This window comes from Piliocolobus tephrosceles, chromosome 1 (assembly GCF_002776525.5).
Source record: "Piliocolobus tephrosceles isolate RC106 chromosome 1, ASM277652v3, whole genome shotgun sequence".
Lineage (NCBI taxonomy): Eukaryota > Metazoa > Chordata > Mammalia > Primates > Cercopithecidae > Piliocolobus > Piliocolobus tephrosceles.
In genome coordinates this window covers 84188046-84215905 of record NC_045434.1, presented here as the reverse complement: position 1 = coordinate 84215905, position 27860 = coordinate 84188046, and the positions used below count along the sequence as shown (strand labels likewise).

Sequence of the window (27860 nt, the reverse complement as noted above, 5' to 3'; positions counted from 1 at the left end):
AGTGTATGATTCTCCGTCTGTACTTTCCCCTGTTTTTGAATTATTGCTTCAGAGTATTTTTAAAAAAAGTTTGAGTACTTAAAACAGCATAGAGAAGTAAATTGGTGACTTAAAAATTCATTATTTTGTCCTATATGCACATGTTAATATATCATTACATTTCAGTGGCAGTATTTTTCATTTTTTGAAGTTTTACTTGGTTAATTTTCAAATCGCTGTTCTTTCATTATCATTTGTATTTCTTCTATTTCTTGAATCATTGTTACCCACTTTACGATATTTTTCAGATTGTATTATTCTCTTGAGTTCTTGGGGGTACTAATCTTCCCATTTGTTTTGATTGCCAACTTTCCCCATTTTGATGTTCTATTTCTTCATTTAGTTTAATTTTTATTTTAAATTGTGAGCTCACTTTTGACGGAGGTAGATTTTTCTGGGATGAGTTCTATTCCCTCTGAATGTTTTTGCTTCTGTGGGATAGGAACTAGATTTAATATTTTTTGGCAAAGGATTTCTTTACCACATGGGCAGTGTGGATTCAGACTCCAAACCCTCATGTTTTCCCCTTATGCTGCCCCCTGCCAACACCCTAGGTTGCTTCACTGGACCAAGAATCAGAATTTTTATTATTCCCTGACATGGAGAAAGGGTCCTGGTTTTAATGAGAGGTAATCATTCCAGTCCTCCACCTCTGTTAAGCCACCAGTGATACCTTCGTTCCTTGTGGATCTACCTGTTAGCGCCTGTGTCCAGGACTTTTGCTTTTGCAGCATCTGTTCCTGTGTTTAAAGTTTTGTTTATTTTTCTTTAATTCTTGGGGATTTCTCTTCCTTTCTTCTCTCCTTCATTAGTTTGATTGTATATTTAAAATTTCTCATGGTTGTCTGTTTCATTCAGCATTTCTATGTGTATTTGTGTATGTATGGGTCTGTGTTACTGCTTGCTATGTTGTCAAGACCATATATGCACAAGGACTGTTTTGAAACTTTGTTTAATAATAACTCAGGCTAGGTGCGGTGGCCTATGCCTATAACCCCAGCACTTTGGGAGGCCAAGGCAGGCAGATCACCTGAGGTCAGGCGTTCAAGATCTGCCTGGCCAACATGGTGAAACCCCGTCTCTGCTAAAAATACAGAAATTAGCTGGGCATGCTGGCGCACACTTGTAATTCCAGCTACTTTAGAGACTGAGGCATGAGAATTGCTTGAACCCTGGAGGCGGAGGTTGCAGTAAGCTGAGATCATACCACTGCACTCCAGCCTGGGCAACAGATCGAGACTCTGTCTCAAACAAAACAAAACAATCTGTTAAAAAATTTTAATATGAAATATACTGGTGCTTAAAGGTGAATAATACTGTTTTTACCTTCATGTGTCTGTGATTGTAAAAAGTCTCAGAAATATACCACCTGTAACTTTGTTCTTTGTATATTTTAACTCATTAATGTATAGTCACAGTATATTTCATAATCTTTTACTGTATATCAATTTAAAAGTACATAGTGTATTTTATTTACAGAATTTAGACACAGAGCCTGACATAATTGATAATAATTTTAACATGACTTTATTAACTACTCTTTTCTCATTCTTCCCTATTCTCTTCTAGTCTCCCTTTTGCATGGATTATTATTTTCTTTCCCTGCCCTACTGTTGGTTCCAGATTCTTATGTTATTCCACTGCAGATAAGAGAGGAGGAATGGTAGAATGAAAACCTACTGGAGAAATTCGAGAAGAAAGGGAAGAAGGAAAATAATGGGTGAAGGGAAGGTTAAAATCTCTTGCTCCAGCACTCTCTGTTCTCTTCTAGGCCTCTTATTTTACTCCTTCAGACTCTGTCTTTATTTCTTATCTTTTCTTCTCACTTATGCCTCTGCCTTTCCACTCTCTCTTTCTATTGGACACTTTCCTTCTTACGCCATTGTAGCTATCACTAGTGGCTTGCAATCTGTGTTCCTACCACCTGGCCAGTAGTTGTAGGTAGGAAGGAGGTTGGATGGGAGAATTGAAGGAGACTCTGTTTTTGGATCTTGGGCTACATAGAGCAGGAAGAAAGATGTACCTTGCAAGGTATACCAGGCATTTTGTATTGGAACTTTGAGTTCTTTTTCTTCTAGAATTACTCATTTATCTGTTCATTAAACAGTACACAATGAACCCCAGGCAGTGTTTTAGGAACTCAGATAGAAACATACTTTGTTCTTTTCAGTTTCAAAGAGATTTTTTAATTTAATTTAGAATTATTTCATTTTTGAATGTCTGAATTTCAGCATCTGTGTTTATTTCAAACCTTTTGGGAATAAAGAGGCAACTTGTTGTATTGGAAAGATTTTTGGAGCCTGATAGATCTGAGTTTTAATCCTGTCTTTGCCACTTACTAGGTATGTAATATTCAGAAATTCATGTTATCTTTCTAAACCTTTTTTTTTTTTTTTCCTGTAAAATGGGAAGTTCTTGGTATGGTACTTGGCCTAGATAGCTCCCAATAAAATAATGCCTGCTGAGATTATTATTATCACACAGGAAGTTTGTTCTTAGTACCAGTTTTTTTTTTTTTTTTTTTTGCCAAGAAGTACTTTTAAAAATAGAGTACATTAAGACAGTAATTAAAGGATTCTATTTTATTTATTTATTTTTATATCACATTCTTGAAGTTTGGACAAGTTGTCATAATTTACGTAAAACTACTACTTCTAAGCTATTACTTGTAAGTTGGTGTGTCGTTCCCTGAGCTAGCTACTGTGAGCTAGCTCACAGTACATAGTAGTACTGTGACTTACTAGTCAAGTTTAGGCCAGCAAGTCACATACTATCTTTAGGCCTTATATTAATGAGGGTTAATAATGTGTACCTTATGGATTTTATGATAACTAAATTATGTATTAGTTTGGCAGCTCACAACTGTCTGGTTGTGAGCTGAAAACCAAGTATTTAGTGTAAGATTCAGGGTTGTTCGGGGAATACAAGGCAGGGATGCAATCAAATGTCAGGAATCGCCAGAACCCCGGGAATAAGGAAACTGTGGGAACACTTCCTTTACTCATTGTCTTTGCCTTTCTGTATGCATCTGCTTTGTTTTTCTCTTTCATTATGTGGAACTGATTTTCTCTTTTGCTTTTAGCGTCGTAGTATGATGTTTGCCTCAACACTTGCTGAGTTTGTATGTTAATTCTTGTAATCATCTGCAGACTGACTCTGAGTTAGGTTTTAAATTGTCCCCCAGCTTAGGTCAGGTTTCCATATTGGTTCAGTTAACTCTGACTAGTTAAATGGGGCCTCACAATATGCACTTGGCCCACCCCTGAGAACTGAGGGGGAGATTTTCAGAAAAAGAGAGGCGATGTGGCAGATACCTCAGAAAGTGTGTGCCACAAGTGAAGTCATTTAAGTGTATACAGCACTGAAGAAAGTCAAGGTATTGTTATCATGAGATGATGTAGTACTTTGTGAAATAACACTGATAGCATATTCAGAATAGCATGTCATTTATCTACCAGTACAACAGATCTGATTGGTCCCTTATATGTCCTTGATTTTTGTCAAGGGCAGTAGTGTAGTGATTATTATTATCTTTTTCAATTGTTGTAATGAATATAAAGTCTTTTGCAATTTGTCTTTTATATTCAAATTATTTTAATCATATGGTGTGCTTGAAATGGATGTTTTGATGGATATAATTTTTTAGAACATATCTTTGTATAAAAGCACTTTGTTAAATATTGGTAATGAACTTTTTTCGGGAATAAGTTGAATGTATAATCAGTATTTTTTTTCAAATGCAGCATAGAAATAAGAAATATTCAGGTAATTAATACATGATTCTTCTGGTTCTATCATTGAATTTCTGAACTCTCAGCTGTAACTTCTTAAGGCATCTTTTAAACTATCTCAGACATTATGAATGCGGTGCTCAGTAATGATTTTTATAACCCTTAGCATTGTTTTGGTTCATTTTCTTTATACTACTTAGGGTATCATCATATGACAAGATAACTATCTACCCCTCTATAGACACTTAATATTTTTAATATTTATTGTTCCATGTTCATATTTACCCCAAATTAGAATAATCAGTAGGTATAATTTACCTGAAATGTCAGCTGTACAGTACACTTTTCCTGAATTTCTGATTTAGCCTGGATGGGGGAACTAGGTTTTTTTAAGGATACCTTTGTTTTGTGATTTTGTGATATAGTAGAAATCAAAGCTTCTTTTAAGTATAGAAGGTTGGTGTTATAATTATTTGGGGGGGATAGTCAGGCTCCCATTTTTAGTTCTTTTTTTTTGTGTGTGTGTGTGACAGGGTTTCACTCTGTTGCCCAGACTGGAGTGTAGTGGCGTCATCTAGGCTTACTGCAGCCTTCATCTCCTGGGCTAAAGTGGCCCTCCCACTTCAGTCTCCTAAGTAGCTGGGACTGCAGGCACAAGCCACCGTGTCTGGCCCATTTTTATATTTGTATTTTTGTAGAGACGAAGTTTTGCCATGTTGCTCAGGCTGGTCTTGAATTCCTGGACTCAAGCAATCCTCCTGCTTTGGCCTCCCAAAGTGTTGGGATTACAGGTGTGAACAACCACGCCCGGCCCCATTTTTAGTTCTAATAGGCCTGTATGTATCACCCACCTTGTCAAACTTGTGTGTAATTTTTAAGAAGAGTTTCTTCCTTCTTTAATTTGAAACAGAGTCTCACTCTATTGCCCAGGCTGGAGTGCAGTGGCATAATCTTGGCTCACTGCAACTTCCGCCTCCCGGGTTCTAGTGATTTTTCTACCTCACCCTCCCCAGTAGCTGGGATTATGGGCACACACTACCATCCCCAGCTAATTTTTGTATTTTTAGTAGAGACGGGTGTCCCGACCCGCGGGATCGTCAACGCTAATCCTGGAGGAGGGGGTGGGAATTTGGAGAGACAAGAGACACAAGAAATGGAGACAAGACAAATAGCCTGATCAAGTCTCGTTTAATGGTGGCAGTGCAATGCCTTATATAGGCTGGCAGGGGAAGAGGTTGGGCCAGGGCGGTGACGGGGGGCGGGCTATTTCAGATACAGCTGCGCCTGCGTCATCGGTTGGTAATCTTCCTGGGCGTGGAGTTGCCTGCGCAGTAGGTTGATTCACTTTCCCGGGCACGGGAAAGTGGATGGTGAAGAACCCAGAAGAGCGCCATTTTGTCTCGGCGCATGAGTTATCAGTATAAAGATTAAGGTAATTCTAGGGAGGAGGCACAGTGTGGAAACTTATAGAGCTTAGGCATCAGTTGTCAATTATATCGCTATGGCTGGGCCGCACGGCTCCGGACAGACGGGGTTTCACCATGTTGACCAGGCTGGTCTCGAACTCCTGACCTCAGGTTAGTCACCTGCCTTGGCTTCTTACAGTGCTGGGATTACAGGCGTGAGCCACTGTGCCCAGCATCTTCCTATTTTGTTTTAAAACAGCTTTACTGACGTGATTGACATACCAAACAATTCACCTGTTTCAAGTGTACAATTCAGTGGTTTTGATATCTTACTGATTTTTAAAAATCGTGGTGAAATAACAAAATTTGCCATATTGACCACTTTTACATGTACAATTCAGTGGCATTAAATTATGTTTATAATGTTATGTAATGACCATCACTATCTGTCTCTAAAACGTTTTCATTATTCAAAGAGAAATTCTGTAACCATTAAGCCCTAACTTTTCATTCTCCTGTCCCCCAGCTCTTAAGTAACCTCTAATCTACTTTCTGTCTCTATGAATTTGCCTATTCTAGATATTTCATATAAGTGAAATAATGTATTTGCCCTTTAATGCCTGGCTTATTTTACTTAGCATATTTTCAAGATTCATCCACATTATGGCATGTATCATACCTTAACTTCATTTTAAAGCTGCTTAACAAACTGTTGTGTGTGTATGTTTGTGAGATACACAAACCAAATACCACATGTTCTCACTCATAAGTGGTAGATGAACGATGAGAACACATGGACACAGGGAGGGGAACAACACACACCAGGGCCTGTCAGGGGGTGGGGTCCAAGGGGAGGGAAATTTTGTTTATCTCTTCATCTCTTGATGGACATTTGGGTAATTTCTACCTTTTGGCTACTGTGAATAATGCTGCCATGAACATAATTGTACAGATAATGTTTGAATCTCTTCTTTTGATTCTCTTGGGTACAGAGGAATGGAATTTTTGGGATATGTTGGTAAATCTATGTTTAGATTTTTTTTTTTTTTTGAGGAACCACCCAACTGTTTTACAAAGCAGCTGTAACATTTTCTATCCCCTCTAACAATGTATGAGGGTTCCATTTCTCCACATCCTCATCACTTGTTATTTTCTGTTTTGTTTAATTAATTAAAAAATTACAACTATTGTAGAGGTTGTGAAGTGGTATCTCATTGTGATTTTGGTTTGCATTTCCCTAATGATTAGTGATGTTGAGTATCTTTTCATATGTGTATTGGCCATTTTTTAATGTCTTCACCACATGTATATATTATTTTACTTTAAGTTCTGGGATACATGTGCAGAACATGCAGGTATGTTACGTAGGTATACATGTGCCATGGTGCTTTGCTACACCCATCAACCCATCATCTGTGTTTTAAGCAACACATTAGTTATTTATCTAATGCTTTCCCTCCCCTCGGACCCCACCCCCTGACAGGCCCTGGTGTGTGTTGTTTCCCTCCCTGTGTCCATGTGTTCTCATTGTTCATCTCCCACTTATGAGTGAGAACATGTGATATTTGGTTTTCTGTTCTTGTGTTAGTTTGTTGAGAATGATAGCTTCCACCTTCATCCATGTTCCTGCAAAGTACATAAACTCATTCTTTTTTCATTTTTATTTATCTTCTTTGGAGAAATATTTATTAAAACTTTTGCCCATTTTTGAATTGGGGTTTTTTGTCGTTGACTTGTAGGAGTTCTTTATATAGTCTGGTATTAATTCCTTAGTAGATACATGATTTGCAAATACTTTTCCCATTCTATGGGTTGTCTTTTCTCTCTCTCCATATGAATTTTAGGATGAATTTTTCTTTTCTTTTTTTTTTTGAGACGGAGTCTCGCTCTGCTGCCCAGGCTGGAGTGCAGTGGCCAGATCTCAGCTCACTGCAAGCTCCTCCTCCCGGGTTCGCACCATTCTCCTGCCTCAGCCTCCGGAGTAGCTGGGACTACAGGCGCCCACCACCTCGCCCGGCTAGTTTTTTGTTTTTTTTTAGTAGAGACGGGGGTTTCACCATATTAGCCAGGATGGTCTCGATCTCTTGACCTCATGATCCGCCCGCCTCGGCCTCCCAAAGTGCTGGGATTACAGACTTGAGCCACCGCGCCCGGCCTTCTATTTCTGTAATGCCATTGTAATTTTGATAGGGATTGCTTTGAATCTGTGGATTGCTTTGGATAATTTTGTCATATTATTAACAATATTAAGTCTTCTTCCAATCCAGAATACTGGATGTCTTTTATTTAAGTCTTCTTTAATTTTTATTAGCAATATTTTGTAGTTTCCAGTGTACAAGTCTTTCACCTCGTTGGTTAAATTTATCCTTAAGTACTTTATTCTTTTGAATGCTATTGCAAATGGAATTTTGTTATTATTAATTCTGTTATTACTGCTTTTTAAGAGACCAGATCTTGCTCTTTTGCCCAGGCTGGAGTGCAGTGGTATGATCATGATTCATTGCAGCCTCAAATACCTGGGCTCAAGTTATCCTTCTGCCTTAGCCTATTGAGTAGCTAAGGACTACAGGCATGTGTCACCACGTTCAGCTAATTTTTTTCTCTTTCTCTTTTCTGTTGTGTGAATTCCACATGGAAATCCTGTCTTTCCTTTCCTTACGTAACACGAATACAGAAATCTCTAGTAGACTTGACTAAGCAGTGCGGAATACCCGTTTTCGAAGCTAGTTAGGGCTAAATGCATACTTCTAGATCAAAGCAAACTGTATGACCTGTCTGTTTCACTCCCCTAATGCTCAAATACATATCTTTGATCTTATCACACTCTGGCTTCATGGAAGGAAGAGAGGAGAAGACAGCTACACCCATGTATTATGATCCTTTAATCATATCAATTCCTTTTTGTGAAAGATGGACCCGAGGAGAGGAAAGGAGACACGTCTAATCTTCTCTTAGAGGCAGCAGAATATATAATTGCTCTAATCATTAACAAATTTTAATTTACCAGTTAAAAATATTAATAAGATTACATCTAATTTCCTTTAATGAAATTCAAAGCATTTTCCGTTTTCTAGCTCTTATTTCTCTGCATTTCTTCTCACAATTCTTTACCATGGATTGTTTACCATTAACACCCCAAATTCACTTCCTTACCTCTCTTCATTTGCTTATATTGTTCCCTCTTGCCTGGAGTATCTGCACAGTCAAACCCAGGCAAAGGAGCAAAATTCTATTTAGTTCTCGAGATTCAGTTTATCTGTTATCTCCTTTGTGTGAAGCATTAGTTTCCACATAATTAGTGTTCTCACTAATTCTGAAGCACTTAAAACTTTATCACATTATTAAATTTTGTGTCTGCATATATGCATACTTGTCTGTCTTGAATGAAGACTAAGAGCTTCTTGAAGGAAAGTATCATATCTGTAATCAACTTTTTAAAAATTCCAGTCATTGCCACCATGCTTTGTATACTGTAGATGTTTGCTGAAGCATTTTGAAAGAACAAATGAATGTGAAAGAAATACTAATTTACTTGATGGGAATTGCTGAAGAGCTCTCTGGTGCCGTGAAATCTGCTTTTATTTTTTATACGTTTGTGTTAAAATATATATTTAATGCTGATAGGATGTTAAAACTGGTCTCATTTTTACATCCCCCTTGCTTTGCATTCTTTCATATGTTATTTGGAGTTTAAACATATATTTCTCACCAAAAATGTAATTCATATGTAAGAAATAAGATATATTGTTTTCTTAGGGAAATCAAATTTGTTTATTCTCATATGGTTTGGAATTTTTAAATATTTTGACAATTCTTAAATCATAATTTGAATTTTTGTGTAACTAAGAAACACCATTATTTATACCTAATTTGCATCACATTTTATTAAGAAAATAATTGATATTGCTCTTTCATTTCAGCTAAACCATTTACTTCTAAAGTGAAACAAATGCGATTACATAGAGAAGACTTTGAAATATTAAAGGTGATTGGTCGAGGAGCTTTTGGGGAGGTAAGAGATTAAGATTTGATAGAAGGTCTGCTAATTGTTTTGGAAGCTGTTGAACACAGTTGTGAGAGAATTTAACAAGTATTGTTACTTGTTACTTGTTAAACAATATTTGTTAAGTTGTGATTGATGTGATTGATTGTGCTGTTGTGATTGATACAATTGCTCAGAAAATAAAGTGTTGAATGAAATATTTCTACTTGGAATTTTTTTCTAAGATCATGTTTTCACATGTACTTCATATGTCAATGTAAATATGAGTGTGTTTCTAGATTCTTTTGTTCTGTTGGTCTGTTTATTTGTCTTATTCTAGTTTATAAGGAATCTTGATGCCTGGTGGTGTATATAACTCCAACTTCCTTTTTCTACCCCTCTCCCATCTCTCCTCCCCTGATATATTCATAGTATTTTATTTTGTGTATGTATGTTTGTGTTTGTTTATTTTTGAGATGGAGTCTCCCTCTGTTGTCCAGGCTGGAGTGCAGTGGCGTGATCTCGGCTTACTGCAACGTCCACCTCCCAGCTTCAAGTGATTCTCCTGCCTTAGCCTCCTGAGTAGCTGGGATTATAGGCATCCGCCATCAGGCCCAGCTAATTTTTGTATTTTTAGTCAAGTCGGGGTTTTGCTGTGTTGGTCAGGCTGGTCTCGAATTCCTGACCTCAAGTGATCTGCCTGCCTTGGCCTCCCAGAGGATATTTTCATAGTATTTTAGAATCAGTTTTTCAGTTTCTGCTCACTCGTAGAGATACACATACACGGCTGGGCGTGGTGGCTCAAGCCTGTAATCCCAGCACTTTGGGAGGCCGAGATGGGCAGATCACTAGGTAAGGAGATCGAGACCATCCTGGCATCCTGGCTAACAAGGTGAAACCCCGTCTCTACTAAAAAATACAAAACACTAGACGGGCGAGGTGGCGGGCGCCTGTAGTCCCAGCTACACGGGAGGCTGAGGCAGGAGAATGGCGTGAACCCGGGAGGCGAAGCTTGCAGTGAGCTGAGATCCGGCCACTGCACTCCTGCCTGGGTGACAGGGAGACCCCGTCTCAAAAAAAAAAAAAAAAGAGATACACATATACGTACGCGCGCACACACACACACACACTTTCTCTGTCTCTCTTTTCCAGGAATTTGGGTTACGTTTGTATTGAAACTGGAAATCAGTTTGCAATTAATTGGCATCTTAACAATACTACTGAATTAGCTAATCCATAGACATGGTATATTCTTCCATTTATTTAGGGCTTTATAAATTTCTCTCAATACTGTTTGGTAGTGTTCATTGAGTATAGAAGACCTCCACATCCTTCAGCAGATTTATTCCTGGATATGTGATATTCTTGATATTATTTTAATTAGAATTGTTTGTGAAATTTCATTTCCTAATTGTTTTCTTGGTAGTAGTTAGAAGTATAATTTAATTTTATTGAACTTATACCTTGTTATACTTTTCAAATCAGGAATTTTGTTGAATTTTATTAATACTTTGTCTGCATCTTTTGGGACATTCATGGTTTTTCTCCTTTACTTTATTAATGTGTTGAATTATGCTGTTATATTTTCAGATGTTAAACAATCTTTGCATTCCTAAAATAAGCCAAATTGGCTTGTGATATGTTACCCCTTCATATGTACCAGTGGACTTCATGTGCTTTTTGTGTGTTGTTAGGATCTTTACACCTATGTTCTTAAGATAAATTGGCCTGTAATTTTCCTACTTTGAATGTTCTGATCAGATTTTGGTATCCTGGTTTTGCTGGTCTTACAAGAAGAGGGAAATGTTCCCCCCTTTAGTGTTCTCCAGAAGAGTTAGTGAAGATTGTTATTACTTTTTTCCTCATGTGCTTACAAGACTTAACTGGTGAAGTATGAGACCAGAGGTTGCTATTGAAAAAGTTTTAAATAATATGTTTAATTTCTTTAATGGAAATAAAATGACTTGTTGTATATATGTATTAGTTTTGCTAGGTTTATCCATTTCATCCAAGTTTTACAACTTATTACTGTATTGATCATTTCTGTCTTAAAATTTTTCTTGCTAAGGGTTTATCAGTTTATTATCTTTTCCGTGAATTAACTTTTGGCCTTTTGAATTTTGTTATTGTAGATTTGTTTTCTGGTTCTTTAATTTCTGTACTTTATAATATTTTCTTTGGTTTTAACTTGCTATTCTTTTTCTGATTTTTTGAAACAGCGTTGATATCTAGCCCTTCTTTTCAAATCTGTGGTTAGGCTATATAGTTTTAGCTATAGCAGACGTATTTTGATATGTCATATATGTGTATATATTTTTTGCTTAAAATATAGTGTGATTTTAAATCTCTGTTTTTTGATCTATGAATTTGAAGTCCATTAAAAAAATTTCTAAACATTTAGAAAATTTTCTAGTTTTTTTTTATTGAGTTATTATTATAATGTAATTTAAAAGTGGTTAGAACACATACTCTATGTGATTGGAATCCTTTGAAATTTGCTGTGCAGTGTTCTGTAAATATCACTTAGGTCAAGTTCAAAATCTTGTTTAAATCTTCAACATCCTTGCTTTCTGTTTTTTCAGTTTGATCTATCATTTCCTGAGAGGGGATTTCTTCATTTCTTTCAGTTTTTGCTGATAACATATGTACAGTTATTATATCTTCCTGGTGATTAACTCATTCATCATTATGGAGTGTTCCCATTATCTCTATAGTGTTTTTTGATTTAAATTTTCCTTAATCTGATATTAGTAGAACTACTCCAACTCTTTTTTATTAGTATTTTCATTAAATATCTTATTCTGTCCTTTTAGTTTTAGCTTTCTATAAACATATGGTATGTTTCCTGGTCAGTAGAATATAATTAGGTTTTTGTTTTATATTTGTTTTGCTCATTTTGTGTTACTTTTCTCTCATTTCTTGCTTTTCCTTGGATTAATGGAATATTTTAAATTATACCTCCCAATTTTATCTTCTTTAATGGGTTTCCCTGGCGATTACCACATGTATCCTTGCTAAATTTATATTTTGCCAGTTCCCATTTACCCAATTTCTACCCTTTTTTTTTTGGTCATTGCTGTCATGTATTTCAGTTCCATATATATTTGAAACCCCAATATATATATCTTACCTATTTATGTAGATTTACCCACATATTTATATTTTCTCTGCTCTTCACATTCATGTACTTCCCTTTGGGATCATTTTCCTTTTGACTTAAACATTCCCTTTAATATTTCTATTTTATATTTAGAGACAAAGTTTTGCTTTGTCTCTGTGGCTACAGTGCAGTGGTGTGATCATAGCTCACTGCAGCCTTGAATTCCTGGGCCCAAGTGATCCTCCTACCTCAGCATCCTGGGTAGCTAAGACTATAGATGTGCACCAGCATGCTTGGCTAATTTGTAAATTTTCTTGTAGTGATGGGGCTTTACTACATTGCCCGGGCTGGTCTCAAACTTCAAGGCTCAAGCAGTGCTCCTGCCTCAGCCTCCCAAAGTGCTGGGATTACAGTTCTGAGGCACTGTGCCTGGCCCCCTTTAGTATTTCTTCAGTGTAAGTCTGCTGATGACAAATTTTCTGATTTTATTTGTCTGAAAATATATTTTTTTGAGGTTCTAAAATTAAAAAAAAATAGAAGTATATTGTGGTATACACATACACATTAGTTTTAAAAAATATACACACATACAACTTGATGGATTTTTACATTTTTTTAGGGTACAAAACAAGAAATGGCATTTTATTCTTATGCCATTTGACCATAGCATTCTTTTTTTATTTTCTATTTTTTTATTTGAGATGGAGTTTTGCTCTTGTCACCCAGGCTGGAGTGCAATGATGCAATCTTGGCTCACTGCAACCTCCACCACCCGGGTTCAAGTGATTCTCCTGCCTCAGCCTCCCGAGTAGCTGGGATTACAAGTGCCTGCTACCACGCCTGGCTAATTTTTGTATTTTTAGTAGACATGCGGTTTCACCTTGTTGGCCAGGCTGGTCTCGAACTCCTGACCTCAGGTGATGCACCCATGTTGACCTCCCAAAGTGCTGGGATTAACAGGCATGAGCCACCATGCCCGGCCTTATTTATTTTTTTTAATTTTTGTGGGTACATAGTAAGTTTATATATTTATGGAGTATGTGAGATATTTTGGTACAGACATGCAATGCTTAATAATTGCGTCATGGAAAATTGGATACCCACGTTATTTCAAAATGGACATTCAAGCATTCAAGCCTTTATCCTTTGTGTTACAGAAAATCCAATTGTACTTAGTTATTTCAAAATGGACAATTATTATTGGTCCTTTGTGTTACAAAATATCCAGTTGTACTCTTTTAGTTATTTCAGAATGGACAATTAAATTATTATTGACTACAGCGCCCCTGTTGTGCTACCAAATACTAGGTCTTCGTCATTCTGTTTTTTTGTACTCATTAATCATCCCCATTTCCTCCTTTTTTTCCACATCCTCAGTAGCATTTGTTACTGCCTGACTTGTAGATAAAAGTCATTTTAACTGGGGTGAGATGATACCTCATTGTAGTTTTGATTTGCATTTCTCTGGTGATCAGTGATGTTGAGCACTTTTTTCATATGCCTGTTTGCCATTTGTATGTCTTTTTTATCGAAAGGTCTATTCCAATCTTTAGCCCATTTTAAAAACTGGATTATCAGATTGTTTCCTATAGAGTTGTTTGAATTCCTTGTATATTCTGGTTATTAATCCCTTGTCAGATGAGTAGTTTGCAAATCCTTCCTCCCATTCTGTGGCTTGTCTCTTCACTTTGTTGATTGTTTCCTTTGCTGTGCAGAAACCTTTTAACTTGATATCATCTTATTTGTCCATTTTTTGCTTTGGTTGCCTGTGTTTTAAGAAATTTTTGTGCAGACCAGTGTCCTGGAGATTTTCATCAATGTTTTCTTTCAGTAGTTTTATACTTTGAGGTATTAGACTTAAGTCTTTAATCCATTTTGATTTGTTTTTGATATAAGGTGAGAGATAGGGATCAAATTTCCTTCTTCTGCATATGGATATCCAGGTTTTCCAGCACCGTTTATTAAAGAAACTGTGTTTTCCCTAACATTCTTGGCACTGCTGTTGAAAATTAGTTCACTGTAGGTATGTAGATTTCCTTCTGGGTTCTTTATTCAGTTTCATTAATCTGTGTGTCTGTTTTTATATCAGTATCATGCTGGTTTGGTTACTGTAGCTCTGTAGTATAATTTGAAGTCAGATAATATGACTCCTCCAGTTTCATTCTTTTTGCTTGGGATAGCTTTGGCTATTCTGGGTCTTTTGTAATTCCATATAAATTTTAGGATTATTTTTTCTATTTCTGTGAAGAATGTCATTAATATTTTGACAGGGATTGCGTTGAATCTGTAGATTGCTTTGGGCAGTATGGATATTTTAACAGTATTGATTCTTCTAACCCATGAACATTGAATATCTTTTCAGTTTTTTGTGTCCTCTTCAATTTCTTTCATCAGTGTTTTATCAGTATATTGAGATGTGTGTGCGCATACCTCACATATATATGTTTATATACGTCAATTAAAAAACACACATACATAACTTGATGGATTTCTACATTTTTGTAGGGGACAAATAAACAATAGCATTTTATTCTTATACCATTTGACCATAGCATTTGTGTTCTATAGTTTTCACTGTAGACATCTTTTACTTCTTTGGCTGATTTAATTTCTCGGTATTTAATTTTAGCTGTGGCTATTGTAAGTGGGATTACTTTTTTGAATTCTTTCTCAGGTTGTTCATCATTGACAGAGAAATGCTACTGATTTTCGTATGTTGATTTTGTGTCCTGCAACTTTACTGAATTTGTTTATCAGTTTGAATAAGATTTTTTTGTGTGTTTGTGTGGCGTCTTTAGGTTTTCCAAAATATAAGACCATATCATCTTCAAACAAGGGTAATTTGACTTCTTTATTTCCAATTTGGGCACCCTTTTGTTCTTTTGTTTAATTGCTCTAGCTAGTACTTAACGAACTGTGCTGTACTTCAATATTGATATCTTTCTCTAGATTTGGAAAGTACTCTCATTATCCCTTTAATAAACTTTCTATTCCTATTTTCTCTACCTTCTCTTTAAGGTCGATAGCTCTTAGATTTACCCCTTTGAGACTGTTTCCTAGATCTTATACATGTGCTTCATTGCTTTTCATTCTTTTTTCTTCTGTCACCTCTGTGTATTTTCAAATAGCCCGTTTTCAAGCTCAGTAATTCTTGCTTCTGCTTGATCAGTTCTGCTAAGAGACTCTGATGCATTCTTTAACATGTCAGTTGTGTTTTTCAACTCTCGAATTTCTGCTTGATTTAAAAAAAAATTTTTTTTTGTTTAATTATTTATTTTGAGATGGAGTCACATTCTGTCACTCAGGTTGGAGTGCAGTAGTGTGATCTCGGCTCACTACGGCCTCCATCTCCTGAGTTCAAGCAATTCTCCTGTCTCAGCCTCCCAAGTAGCTGGGACTACAGGTGTGTACCACGCTCAGCTAATTTTTGTATTTTTAATAGAGATGAGGTTTTACAGTGTTGGCCAGGCTGGTCTTGAACTCCTGACGTCAGGTGATTCGCCTGCCTTGGCCTCCCAAAGTGTTGGGATTATAGGCATGAGCCACTATGCCTGGCCCCCTTTTAAATTATTTTAATGTTTGTGAAATTTATCTTATAGAATCCCGAATTCCTTCTCTGTGTTATCTTGCATTTCTTTGAGTTTCCTCAAAATAGTTCTTGTTTTTTAAGATGGGGTCTCACTCTGTTGCCCAGGCTGGAGTGCAGTGGTGCCATCTCAGCTCACTGCAACCTCTGCCTCCTGGATTCAAGCCATTCTCCTGCCTCAGCCTCCTGAGTAGCTGGGATTATAGGCGTGGACCATCATGCCTGGCTAATTTTTGTATTTTTTTTTAAATAGAGATGGAGTTTCACCATGTTGGCCAGGCTGGTCTTTGACTTCAAACGATCTGCATGCTTGGCCTCCCAAAGTGCTGGGATTACATGCATGAGCCACTGCACCTGGCCAAAGTAGCTTTTTGTTTTGAGATGAAGTTTTGCTCTGTTGCCCAGGCTAGAGTGCAGTGACGTGATCTTGGCTCACTGCAACCTCCGTCTCCCAGGTTCTTCCATGTCAGCCTCCTGAGTAGCTGAGATTACAGGCACGTACCACCACCCCTGGCTAATTTTTGTATTTTTAGCAGAGATGGGGTTTCACCATGTTGGCCAGGCTGGTCTCGAACTCCTGACCTCAAGTGATCTACCCGCCTCAGCCTCCCACAGTGCTGGGATTACAAGTGTGAGCCACCGTACTTGGCCCAAAATAGCTATTTTGAGTTCTGTGTCTGAAATGTCATGTGTCTTTGTTTCTCCAGGATTGATCCCTGGTGCCTTATTTAATTCATTTGGTGAGGTCAGGTTTTTGTGGATAGTGTTGATGCTTTTAGATGTTTTTTGGTGTCTGGACATTGAAGAGTTAGGTATTTATTGTAGACTTTGCAGTCTGGTCTTGTTTGTACCTGTCTTTCTTGGGAAGGCATTCCAGGTGTTTGAAGGGACTTGGGCCCAAAGGCCAGTAACACAGTGGTTTTTGTAGTCTTATGTAGGTATTGCCTTGGTGATCTTGGATAAGATCCAAAAGAATTCTCTGGATTACCAGGCAAAACTCTTATTCTTTTCCTTTACTTTCTCCCAAACATACGGAGTCTTTCTCTCTGTGCTGAGCCACCTGGAACTCTGGGGATTTGGTGATACAAGTACTCCTGTGGCCACCATCACTGGGACTGTACTGGGTCAGACCTGAAGCCCAGCATAGCAAAACCTTAGCATTCTGCCTGATGTTTTGTTTTACTATGACTGTGCTGTCATTCAAACCACAATACAAAAAGTCCTTTCTGCTCTTCTCTCCCCTTTCCACATGTAGAGGAGGAGCCCCTCTCTGTGGCCAGCACCATGACTGGTCAATGAGCGGTTCTGCCAGGCCACACCACCAGTTTTCACTTAAAGCCCAAAAGCTCTTCCATCAGCTTGTGGTGAGTGTTGCCAGGCCTGGGACTCACCCTTCAGGCAGTAGGTTTTCCCCTGGCCCAGAGTCAGTCTGGAAATGGTGTCCAAGAGGCTGGACTTGGGGATCTGAAAAGCCTGCCTTTTGCTCTGCCCCACTGTGATACCTGAAAGCAAGACAAAGTTCCCTTTACGTTTCCCTCTGCTTTTCTCTAACAGGAGTCTTTCTCGGTGGCCACCACAACTGGGAATGTGCTGGGTCTCACTTGAAGCAAGTAGTCTCAGACCTTAAGGCCCACGGCATACTCCCTGGGTATTGCTGGTGCCCAATGGCAATTCCGTGCCCAAGAAATCTTTAGTCAGCAGGTGATGAGTCCTGCCAGGACTGAATCCTTCTCTTCAAGGCAACGGGTTCCCTTTTAGCCCAGAGTGTGTCTAGAAATGTCATTGGGGAGCTAGGGCCTGGAACGGGGGCCTCATGGCTCTGCCTGATGTTCTATTCCAGTGTGGTTGAGCTGGTATCCAAGATGCAAGACAAAGTTGGCTGTGCACGGTGGCTCACGCCTGTAATCTCAGCACTTTGGGAGGCCAAGGTGGGCAGATCACCTGAGGTCAGGAGTTGCGAGACCAGCCTGGCCAACATGGCGAAGCCCCATCTCTACTAAAATACAAAAATTAGCTGGGTGAGGTGGTGCGTGCCTGTGGTCCCAGCTACTCGGGAGGCTGAGATGGGAGAATTGCTTGAACTTGGGAGGCAGAGGTTGGCAGTGAGCTGAGATGGCGCCACTGCACTCCAGCCTGGGCACAGAGTGAGACTCCGTCTCAAAAAAAAAAAAAAAAAAAGATGCAAGACAAAATCCTCTTTACTCTTTGCTCTTCTTTTCTTAAGCAGAAGGAGGGAGTCACTCTGGTTCCCGTGAGCTGCACTGCCTGGGTTGGGGGATGGACAGTTGATGCCTTTCTAGGTCATGTGCAACCCTAATTCACTGGCTCCAAGCACTAGGAGTTGCCTAGGAATTGGAGTCCTTGTTAGAACACAACTTGACTGACATTCAAGTTTACCTAGGACCCCAGAGCACTTCAGCCTGCAGTAGTGATGCTTGCTGGGAAACTCTTGTTCTGACCTGCTGGGATAGGTGACTCCCCTTTGGCTAGAGCTAGTTAAATGTCCCCTCCAAGCATGGCCACTGGCTGAGTTCAGCAGGGCTTCATTCTCTGCTGTAACAGGGCAGCACTGAGTGTCTGTGCTTTCCCTCCCTGAAATATATTCTCTCTCTTTACCTCATGGCCATTGCCAGGGAATAGGAAATAGGGGTGGCATCCATGATTCAAGACTGTTTCTCCTGTCTTCCTCAATGCCTTTTTTCAAGATATGAAGTTAAAACCAGGTACTGTGATTGTTTACCTGAGTTTTGGTTCTTGTGATAGTGCTTTTCTCTTTCCAGATAGTTTTTAAAATTTGCTGTTCCAGCATGGTGTGGGGGAGCTTGAATGGTGTAGGCTTCTATTCCACTACCTTGCTTCACCACTGGCCACAGCCAGATTTTCACGTTTATATGACCTTGTATAAACCATCAGGCAGTTCAAGATATAGAATATTTCTAGCATTCTGATAGGCTCCTATTGGTCCCCCTGCCATGTGAATAATCACTTCTTTACTTCTTTATTAACTATTCTGTGAACTATTCTGACTTCTATCAACCTAGTTTTTTTTTTTTTTTTTTTTTTTTTTGCTTGCTTTTGAGTTTTATGTTAATGGAATTACGTACTATATACTCTTTGGTTTCTGGCTTCTTGTGCTCAACAGTACACTTTTGTAATTCATTCTTGTTTTTCCCTGGTTCACAGTATTTTTCTTAATATAGACATGCCACAAGTTACTTATTAATGGTGTTCAAGTTGTTTATGGTTTTTGGCCATTATGAATAATGCTGTTATGAACATTTTTGTGCATATCTTTTGGGAGATATGAACACTTATTTGTGTTTGATATAAATTTAGAATTGCTGGGTCACAGGGTAGGCTTATTTAGCTTTAGTAGATAATGCCAAATAACTTCCCAAGTGGTTAATAATTTATATTCCCATCAACAGTGTATAAGGTCCCAGTTGCTTTATAACTTCTCTAACGTGGGTCTTTTTTTTTTTTTTTTTTTTTACTTTAGGTTTTTTTTAGTGAGTGAGTAGCTGTATTGTGATATTTCATTTTGCATTTCTTGATAGCACCTACATTTGAACACATTTTCATATCACCTCACATCACTTAGATATCCTTTCCGTGAAGTGCACATTTTGGGGTTGGGTAAGTAGGAGTTGCGTGGGTAAGTTGTCTGACTTATCTTCATATTCTAGATTCAGATCTGTTGTTGGAGATGTACACACGTGTGTGTGTATATATGTGACACATCTTTTCTGTGGCTTGGCATTTCCCTCTCTCCAAAGATCTTGTATTAAACAGAAATTCTTAGTGTTAATGGAGTCCAATTAATTAAACTTTTCTTTATAATTAGTGATTTTTGTGTTAAGAAATTTTTTTCTAACCTCGAGGTCATGAACATATATTCCTATAATTAAAATAAATTCTTTCTCTGATCTTTCAAGAGAAACCTTTCATGTTTAGATGTCTCATCTATCTGGTATTGACTGTTTTGTGTTTCCTGAGGTATAGGTTAAAGTTCACTTTATTCTTTGTGGTTTCTGATTATTGTTTGTTGTAAAGACTACCTTTTTCACATTTAATTGCAAAGGAACTTTTGTCTTAAGTTGGGGCCCCTATGTGTGTTACTTACTAATTTTTAAAAAACAGTTTTCAATGTAGAAGTCTTTTTTAAAAACAATTCTTAAGGTCAGGGGTACACTTGCAGGTTTGTTAAGTAGGTAAACTTGTGTCATGGGCATTTGTTGTACAGATTATTTCATCGCCCAGGTATTAAGCTCAGTACCCATTAGTTATTTTTTCCTGATCCTCTCCCTCCTCCTACCCTGCATCCTCTGATAGGTCCCAGTGTGTGGTGTTCCCTTCTTTGTGTCCATGTGTACTCATCATTTAGCTCCCACTTACAAGTGAGAACATGGGGTATTTGGTTTTCTGTTCCTGTGTTAGTTTGCAGAGGATAGTGGCCGGGGCTCCATCCATGTCTCTGCGAAGGACATGATCTCATTTCTTTTTTCTGTGGCTGCATAGCGTTCCATGGTGTATATGTACCACATTTAAAAATCTAGTCCACCATTAATGGGCATTTAGGTTGATTCCACGTCTTTGCTATTGTGAATAGTGCTGCAGTGAATATATGTGTGCATGTGTCTTTATAAGAGAACAATTTATATTCCTTTGGGTATATACCCAAGTAATGGGATTGTTGGGTCAAATGGTACTTCTGTTTTTGGTCTTTGAGGAAAATATTTTTCAGTGTAGATGTCTTGTTCATGTTTCACTAAATTTATGGGTCTGATTTCTTTTCTTTACCTGCCCCAATCCACTTCTTTTTTTATTTAATTTTTTTGAGTCTGATGTTTTTTGGTAAGCTAGTAAAGGATAGTTTTAGAAATCTGTTTTTTATTTTCTTGCTGTGATAGAAATACAATTGGCTTTAAAAATATTAATCTTTTATTTAAGGAACTTGATTTTATTAACTTATTCTAGTTTATACATAAATTTTTTGAATTTTCTGTATACTCATCTTGATCTTCAAATAATGATAGCATTTGTTCTTCCCAATACTTTATTCCTTTTATTTCTTTTTCCTGTATTATTGTAATAGAGGAGATTTTAATAAAATGTTGAATTTAAGTGCTAAAAGTGGGCATCCTTATCTGGTTTGTAAATCAGGGGAAAGTGTTCAGCATTTTACTAATAATTAAGAAGTTTGCTACTACTACTTTTTTAAAAAATGATTACTCTTTTTCCTTCTTGTCCTAGTCTGTAGAGAGCTTTTATTGTTAATAGGAGTTAACTTTTATCAAAAGCTCCATCTGTATCTATTTTGATACAATTTTACTATGATATTTGGCTAATATTGAAATTATAATTTTCAAATATACCAATATTACAATACTATAGAAATTAAGTTGTTCCTGATGTGGCCTTTTAATACATAGTTGGGTTTGATTTGCTGATATTTTGTTTATACTTTTTTGTTTATGTGTATGAGAGAGATTGGCCTTTGTCTATTTTATAATCTTACATTTTGGAACGATATTATTTAGCTCATAAAACAATTTGGAAAGTGTTTTTTCTCAATTTTCTGAAAGCATTTGTGTAAGATCGGTGTTGTTTCTTTTTAATAATGTCCAGAAGACCTCACTGGTGAAGACATATGAACGAAGAGCACAAAATCTTTTTGTTGTTTGTTTAGATCTGCTGAGGTAAATTTTACATACATTGAAATACCCTAATTGTATATGTACAGTTCCTTGAGTTTTTGGAAAATGGATCACCCTTATCAAGATACAGAATATTTCTATCACCCTGGGAAGTTTTCCTCCTTGTTGGTTCCCCACAACTTCCATCAAATGGCAACCGCTGTTGTGAGTTTTAACTGTAGATTAATTTTGACTGAAAATTTCATATAAATGGAATTATACAATATGTACTGTTATGTGTCCACCTTTCACTCAGGATAATATCCAAGACTCATCCTTGCAATTGCATGTATTAATCCTTTTTATTACTGAGCAGTATACCGTTTTATCAATGTTCCACAGTTTATTCATTTTCCTGTTGATGAACATTTGTTTCCAGTTTTTTGGCTGTAACAAATAAAGCTGATATGAATATTCCTGTACAAGTTTTTATGGAAATATGTTTTTGTTTGGGTAAATACCTAGAAGTGGAACTGCTATGCTAGATAGTAGCTGCATGTTTAAATTTAAAAGAAACTGGCATACTACTTCCAGTTTCCAGATTGTACCATTTTACATTCCTACTTACGCCCTGTTCTTGCCCAGTATTTTTTGTTGTTAATCTTAATTTTACCCATTCTAGTGGGTATGTAGTGGTATTCTGTGGTCTTAATTTTCATTGTTGTTTGCATTTGTGTTATATATCAGCATGGGGTTTTTGTGTTATATATATCATGGGGTTTTTGTGTGCCTATTAAACATTCTTATATCTTCCTTTGTGAGGTGTGTGTTCAAATATTTTGCTCAGTCTTTAGAAATCAAAATGTTTGTATTTTTATTGTTGAGCTGTAAGAGTTCTTTGTCAGATGTTTTAGCAATATTTTCTCAGATTGTGTGGTTTGTTCATTTTTAAAACAATTATTTAATGAGCAGAAGTTTTCAATTTTGAAGGTATAATTTTATCAATTGTTTTCTATTACGGTTAGTATTTTCTGTGTTCTAAGAAATCCTTGTTTATACTCAGATCACAAAGATATCTATGTGTTCTTTTCTAAAAACCTTCTGTTTTTAACTAATGTATTTAGATTGGTGATCCATCTCAAATTCATGTATGATGTGAGATCGGCATTGGGATTCATTTTTTTTCGTATTTGTAGCCAGTTGTTTCAGCACCGTTTGTTAAAAAGGCTGTTTTCCCTTTATTAAGTCATTTTAGCGTCATGTGCTCTATTGCTGTCCTCTCTATTCTCTTTATCTCATTGTCTGCCTTTATGCTAATACCACAGTCATGATTCCTGTAGCTTTATACTAATGTTGAGATTGTGTAATGAACTCTGAGTGTATAGAGTCCTACTTTGTTCTTTTTCAAGATTGTTTTAATTATTCTAAGACTTTTGCATTTTAGAATCAATGTATCAATTTTTATAAAAGCCTACTGATGTAATTGAGTATGCACTGAGTATATAGATAAATTTTGGGAGGACCGATATCTTAACAATGTTGAGTCTGTTGGTCTATGAAGCAGGTATTCTCTTTTTTTTTTTTTTTTTTTTTTAAGGTCTAACTTAATTTCCTCAAGGATGTTTTACAGTTTTAATATATAGGTCTTCTTCATATTTTCTTAGATTTATTCCAAAGTATTTAAGTTTTTTGAGTTTGATAAATGATATCTTTAAAATTTTTACATTCAAACACTGTGCTGCTAATATGTAGATAATATAGTTGATTTTTGTATCAGACTTTTTTTCCTGAGATCCTACTGAAGTCATGTATTTTTTAGTAGTTTTGTTGTTGTTTTGGCCCCTGATCTCTTAGTTTTTCTGTGTAAGCAGTCCTACTGTCTGATAATAGGATTTTCAGAATAGGGTCGCTTCCTTTTTACTTTGCAGACTTTCTGTTTGTCTTGACTTACTGCACTAGCTTGGACCTCCAATACAGTGTTGAATTGGTGGCATAAGGGTGGACATCCTTACCTTATTCCTGAATTGAGGGAGGAAGAATTCAGTGTTTCACTGTTAAGTATGGTGAAATTATTGTTAGGCAATATTTTGGTAGGTGCCTTTTATCTGATTGAAGATACTGTCTTCTGTTACTATAATAGTTTGCTGAGAATTTAAAAAATATAGTTATTGATGGGTGCTGAATTCTGTCATAAGCTCTTTCTGTATCTATTGAAATCATTGTATGGATTTTTTCTTTTAGTTACTTGATATAGTGAATTACTTTGATTAAATTTTTAATAGACTTTATATTTTAGAGCAGTTTTAAGTTCACAGCAAAATTGAGCAGAATATACAGAGTTCCTGTATACCTCCTGTTCCCACACTTACCCAACCTTCATCTCCCAAAACACTGAACCAGAATGGTACATTTGTTACAATTCAGGAAACTACACTGACATATTATTATTACCCAAAGTCTATAGTTTACCTTAGGGTTCACTCTTGATGTTGTACGTTCAGTGGGTTTTGACAAATGTATGTTATGTATCTCCCATTGTAGTATCAAACAGAGTAGTTTCCACTGCCCTAGAAATCTTCTGTGCTTTGTCTGTTTATTCATTTCTCTCTCACCACCACTAGTCTTTTTTTTTATTATCTCCATAGTTTTGCCTTTTCCAGAATACTTAGAATGATACAGTAGGTAGCCTGTTCAGATGGGCTTTTCTCAGTAATATGCATTTATGGTTCCTCCATGTCTTTCAGTGGCTTGATAGCTGTTTTCTTTTTAGTGCTTTTTAGTACATTGTCTAGATACACTGTGTGCATTGAACATTCCATGTACATTTGAAAATAATGTTTTTTCTACATTTATTGCTTGTGTTTTATACATCAGTTAGCTCTAGATGGTTGATGCTGTCATCAAGCTCTTCCATAATTTCCTAATTTTTGTTTAGTTTTGTCAGTGCTAAGAAGAGGGCTATTAAAGTTTTCAAATATAATTGTGGGTATGTCTGTATTTCCCTGTAGTTTCCTCACTTTTTATTTTATCAATTTTGAAACTTAATTGGTGCATACACGTTCCAACTGTTCATCTTTCTTATACACTGAGTCTTGTATAATGGAATGTTTCCCTTTAAGGTAGTACTCCTTATGAAGTCTGATTTGCCTCAGTGTAGCCAGCTTTCTTAAGATATTAACCCTTTTCATATAGTTAGGTTTTGTATTTTTTTATATATTCTGGTAATCTGTGTATTTTTAAGTGGACTGTTTAGACTATGGGTCAACAAACTTTTTCTGTAAAGTGACAGTAAATATTTTAGATTTCACAGTTCATATGTTCTCTGAGGCAACTACTCTTCTCTGTCACTGTAGTGTGAAAAGTAGCCATAGACAGTTTGCAAATGAATGATGGATATGGTTGTATTCAAATAAAATTTATTTATAAAAACAGGTAATGGACCGGGTTTGACCTTCAGGCCATGATTTGCTGAAACCTGGTTTAGATGTTTTGTTTGTTTGTTTGTTTTTTAATGAGACAGGGTCTCGCCAGTGTAGTGGTGCCATCATAGCTCGCTGTAGCCTCAAACTCCTGGGCTCAAGCTGTCTTCCCACTCAGCCTCATAAGTAGCTGGGACTACAGGTGTGCCCCACTATGCCCGGCTAATTAAAAAAATTTGTTTTAAATAGAGATGGGGGTTCTCACTTCGTTGCCCAGGCTGGTCGTGAGCTCCTGCCCTCAAGTGATCTTCCTGCCTAGGCCTCCCAAAGTGTTGGGATTACAGACATGAGCCACTGTATTCGGCTAGAAATTTTTTTTTTTTTTTTAGACAGAGTTTTGCTCTTGTTGCCCAGACTAGAGTGCAACAGCGTGATCTCAGCCCACTGCAACCTCTGCCCCTGGGTTCAAGCAATTCTCCTGCGTTAGCCTCCTGAGTAGCTGCGATTACAGGCATGCACCACCATGCCCAGCTAATTTTGTATTCTTAGTAGAGATGGGGTTTCTCCATGTTGGTCAGGCTGGTCTCTAACTCCGACTTCAGGTGATCCGCCTGCCTCGGCCTCCCAAAGTGCTGGGATTACAGGCATGAGCCCCCGCGCCCGGCCAATAAAACTTTTAATAAGTGGTCCTGAGACAACTAGATAACCATTTGGAAAAGTCCATTTGTGGAACAAGTTAAAACTCTTACATATTCCAGGGCAAACCACAAATGGATCAAAGATTCAAGTGTAAAAAATTAGACAAACACAACCCAAGTGTCCGACATTAGGAAACTGGTTGAATAAACTGTGGTATAGCGACATAATAGAATGCTGTGTAGCTGTAGTCAAGAAAGTTCACTGTACCTATGTAGAGCGATCTCCAGAATATATTGTAAAGTGAATAAAATAAGATGCAGGATAGTATTTAAGTATGTCTCTCTTTGTTAAACAGAGGTAGGTAGAAATATTGTTTACACTTGTATGTTTATCCAGTAACAATAGAAAGGGAGTCGAGGGAATAGGGTAGACAGGAGTGGGAGTGACACTTCTAAGTGGGAACCTTTTTATTTTTGTTCTGATTTTTTAAAGCATGTAAATGTATTACTCATTTTAAGATACCACGTAATAACTTTTCCAGATGGGGCTGAATTCATGTGCAAGTTTCATGAATCATTTAAGGAAGAAGTATTTCTAAACTTCCCCAGATAATAGAAAAAGAAGGACCACTGCCTATTGCCCGAGTCATTTTATGAGGCTAGAATGACCTTGATTCTAAAACCTGATGTGAAGCAACATAGGAAAGAATACATACTATATGTTTTGTTTTGTTTTGTTTTTTTGTGGAGACAGGGTCTCATTCTGTCATCTAGGCTGGGGTGCAGTGGCACAATTACGGCTCACTGCAGCCTCAACCTCTTGGGCCCAGTTGATCCTCATACCTCAGCTTCCTGAGTAGCTCATACCACAGGCATGTGTCACCACACCTGGCTAATTTTTGTATTTTTTGTAGAGGTAGAGTTTTACCATGTTGCCAGGATGGTCTCAAACTCCTGAGCTCAAGCTATCTGCCCATCTTGGTCTCCCAAAGTGGTGTGATTACAGGCATGAGCTACTGTGCCTGGCTTCATATGATATGCTTCTGTCACAAAAGTCAGGATCATGGTTAACTCCGTTGGAAAGGTGGGGGTTGTGATCAGGTAGGGCTGTGGGGGCAGGGTTCTGTGTTAACTGCATGTTCTATTTCTTGATCTGAGTTTTAGTTATATGTTTATATGTTATATGTTTAGTTATAGTTGTTCACTTTATCACTGTGTAAACATAATTTATTTTGTAGTTGTATGTAGGTATGTTATGATCCATTATAAATGTTATAAAATCATTTAAAAAGAAGGTTTAATAATTATGAAACATATGTCTTATAAATTACTTAAAAAATATGTACACTAACACTTGATAGATGGAACTTGCATGGGGAAATAAAAAAACTTTGAACAGTTTAAGATTAGCACTTTTAATATTCCTATATCATAAATTGATAAATCAAGCAGATAAAAAATCAAGACACAGAGGTATTTGTTTTTTTGAAGGGATAAGCTTTTAATGGCACAGTTATTCTAATTCCATGTTAAGATGATTGGTAAAGTAGTGATTTTTAAAAAGAGCAAAAGCTGGTTTCTCCCAAATTAGTTTCCCCAAGTGATTAGAGGTCAGTCAGTCAGTCAAATCTATATCCAGTAGGGACCACCCAGTTTTGTTTTAGGCTAGTCTGTTGGGATATATAGTCTAGCTAGCAGAGTTGCAGCTCTAGCAAATGTTAGAATTGTTCATTCACAGAATCAGCTGAGGTACTTAGAAAGTAAAGATTCTTTAAAAAGAATTATGCTACAGAAAAGAACAGAGAGGATATATGTACAAAACAGGAAGACTCAGCTGATTCAGGGACCCCAGGAGAAAGCAGTTTTCTTCATTTAAAAAGCTACTTATCATCTCTCCTCTTAACTTACTATAAATCCAGAAAGAAAGTACTTGCCAAGAGATACTGATTATATATGGGAATTTAAATCCTCCTTGTTAGGAATTCCATTAGCAATTCTTTTGGAAAACCTGAAATCAAACCCTTTAGGTTCTCACAGAGTTTTACTCTCTGGAGATGCTCAGGTTTGGTGGTTGGTTGAACTAGGAGTTGGAGCAGCAAGCATTGTGTAGAATGCTGGTCTGTGTGAAAGTCCTTATTAGGAAATTTAAAGGGTTCACTTTGCCTTGTCAGTGGTGAAAATCAGTCCTCAAGGAGGCTGAGAGGTAGCCAGGTTTGGAGTTATGTTCTGTGTTAGGGAGTTCTATCTAACCCCCAAAACATAATTCAAATAGTATACACAAAAGTTTGGTTTAGTCCAGCTCTTCAGGCCCTGAAGCACATTA

At 37.1% G+C, this 27860-nt stretch overlaps 1 protein-coding gene across 2 annotated transcripts in view; it reads left to right on the top strand.

Moving 5' to 3' along the window:
- The window catches only part of CDC42BPA (CDC42 binding protein kinase alpha), a 312993-nt gene that overhangs the window by 50334 nt on the left and 234799 nt on the right, over positions 1-27860 (top strand). For both annotated transcript variants that reach the window (XM_023203616.2, XM_023203615.2), the window contains exon 2: positions 9097-9188. In XM_023203616.2, the coding sequence (XP_023059384.2) occupies positions 9097-9188 (92 nt within the window). The remainder of the gene's footprint in view (positions 1-9096; positions 9189-27860) is intronic.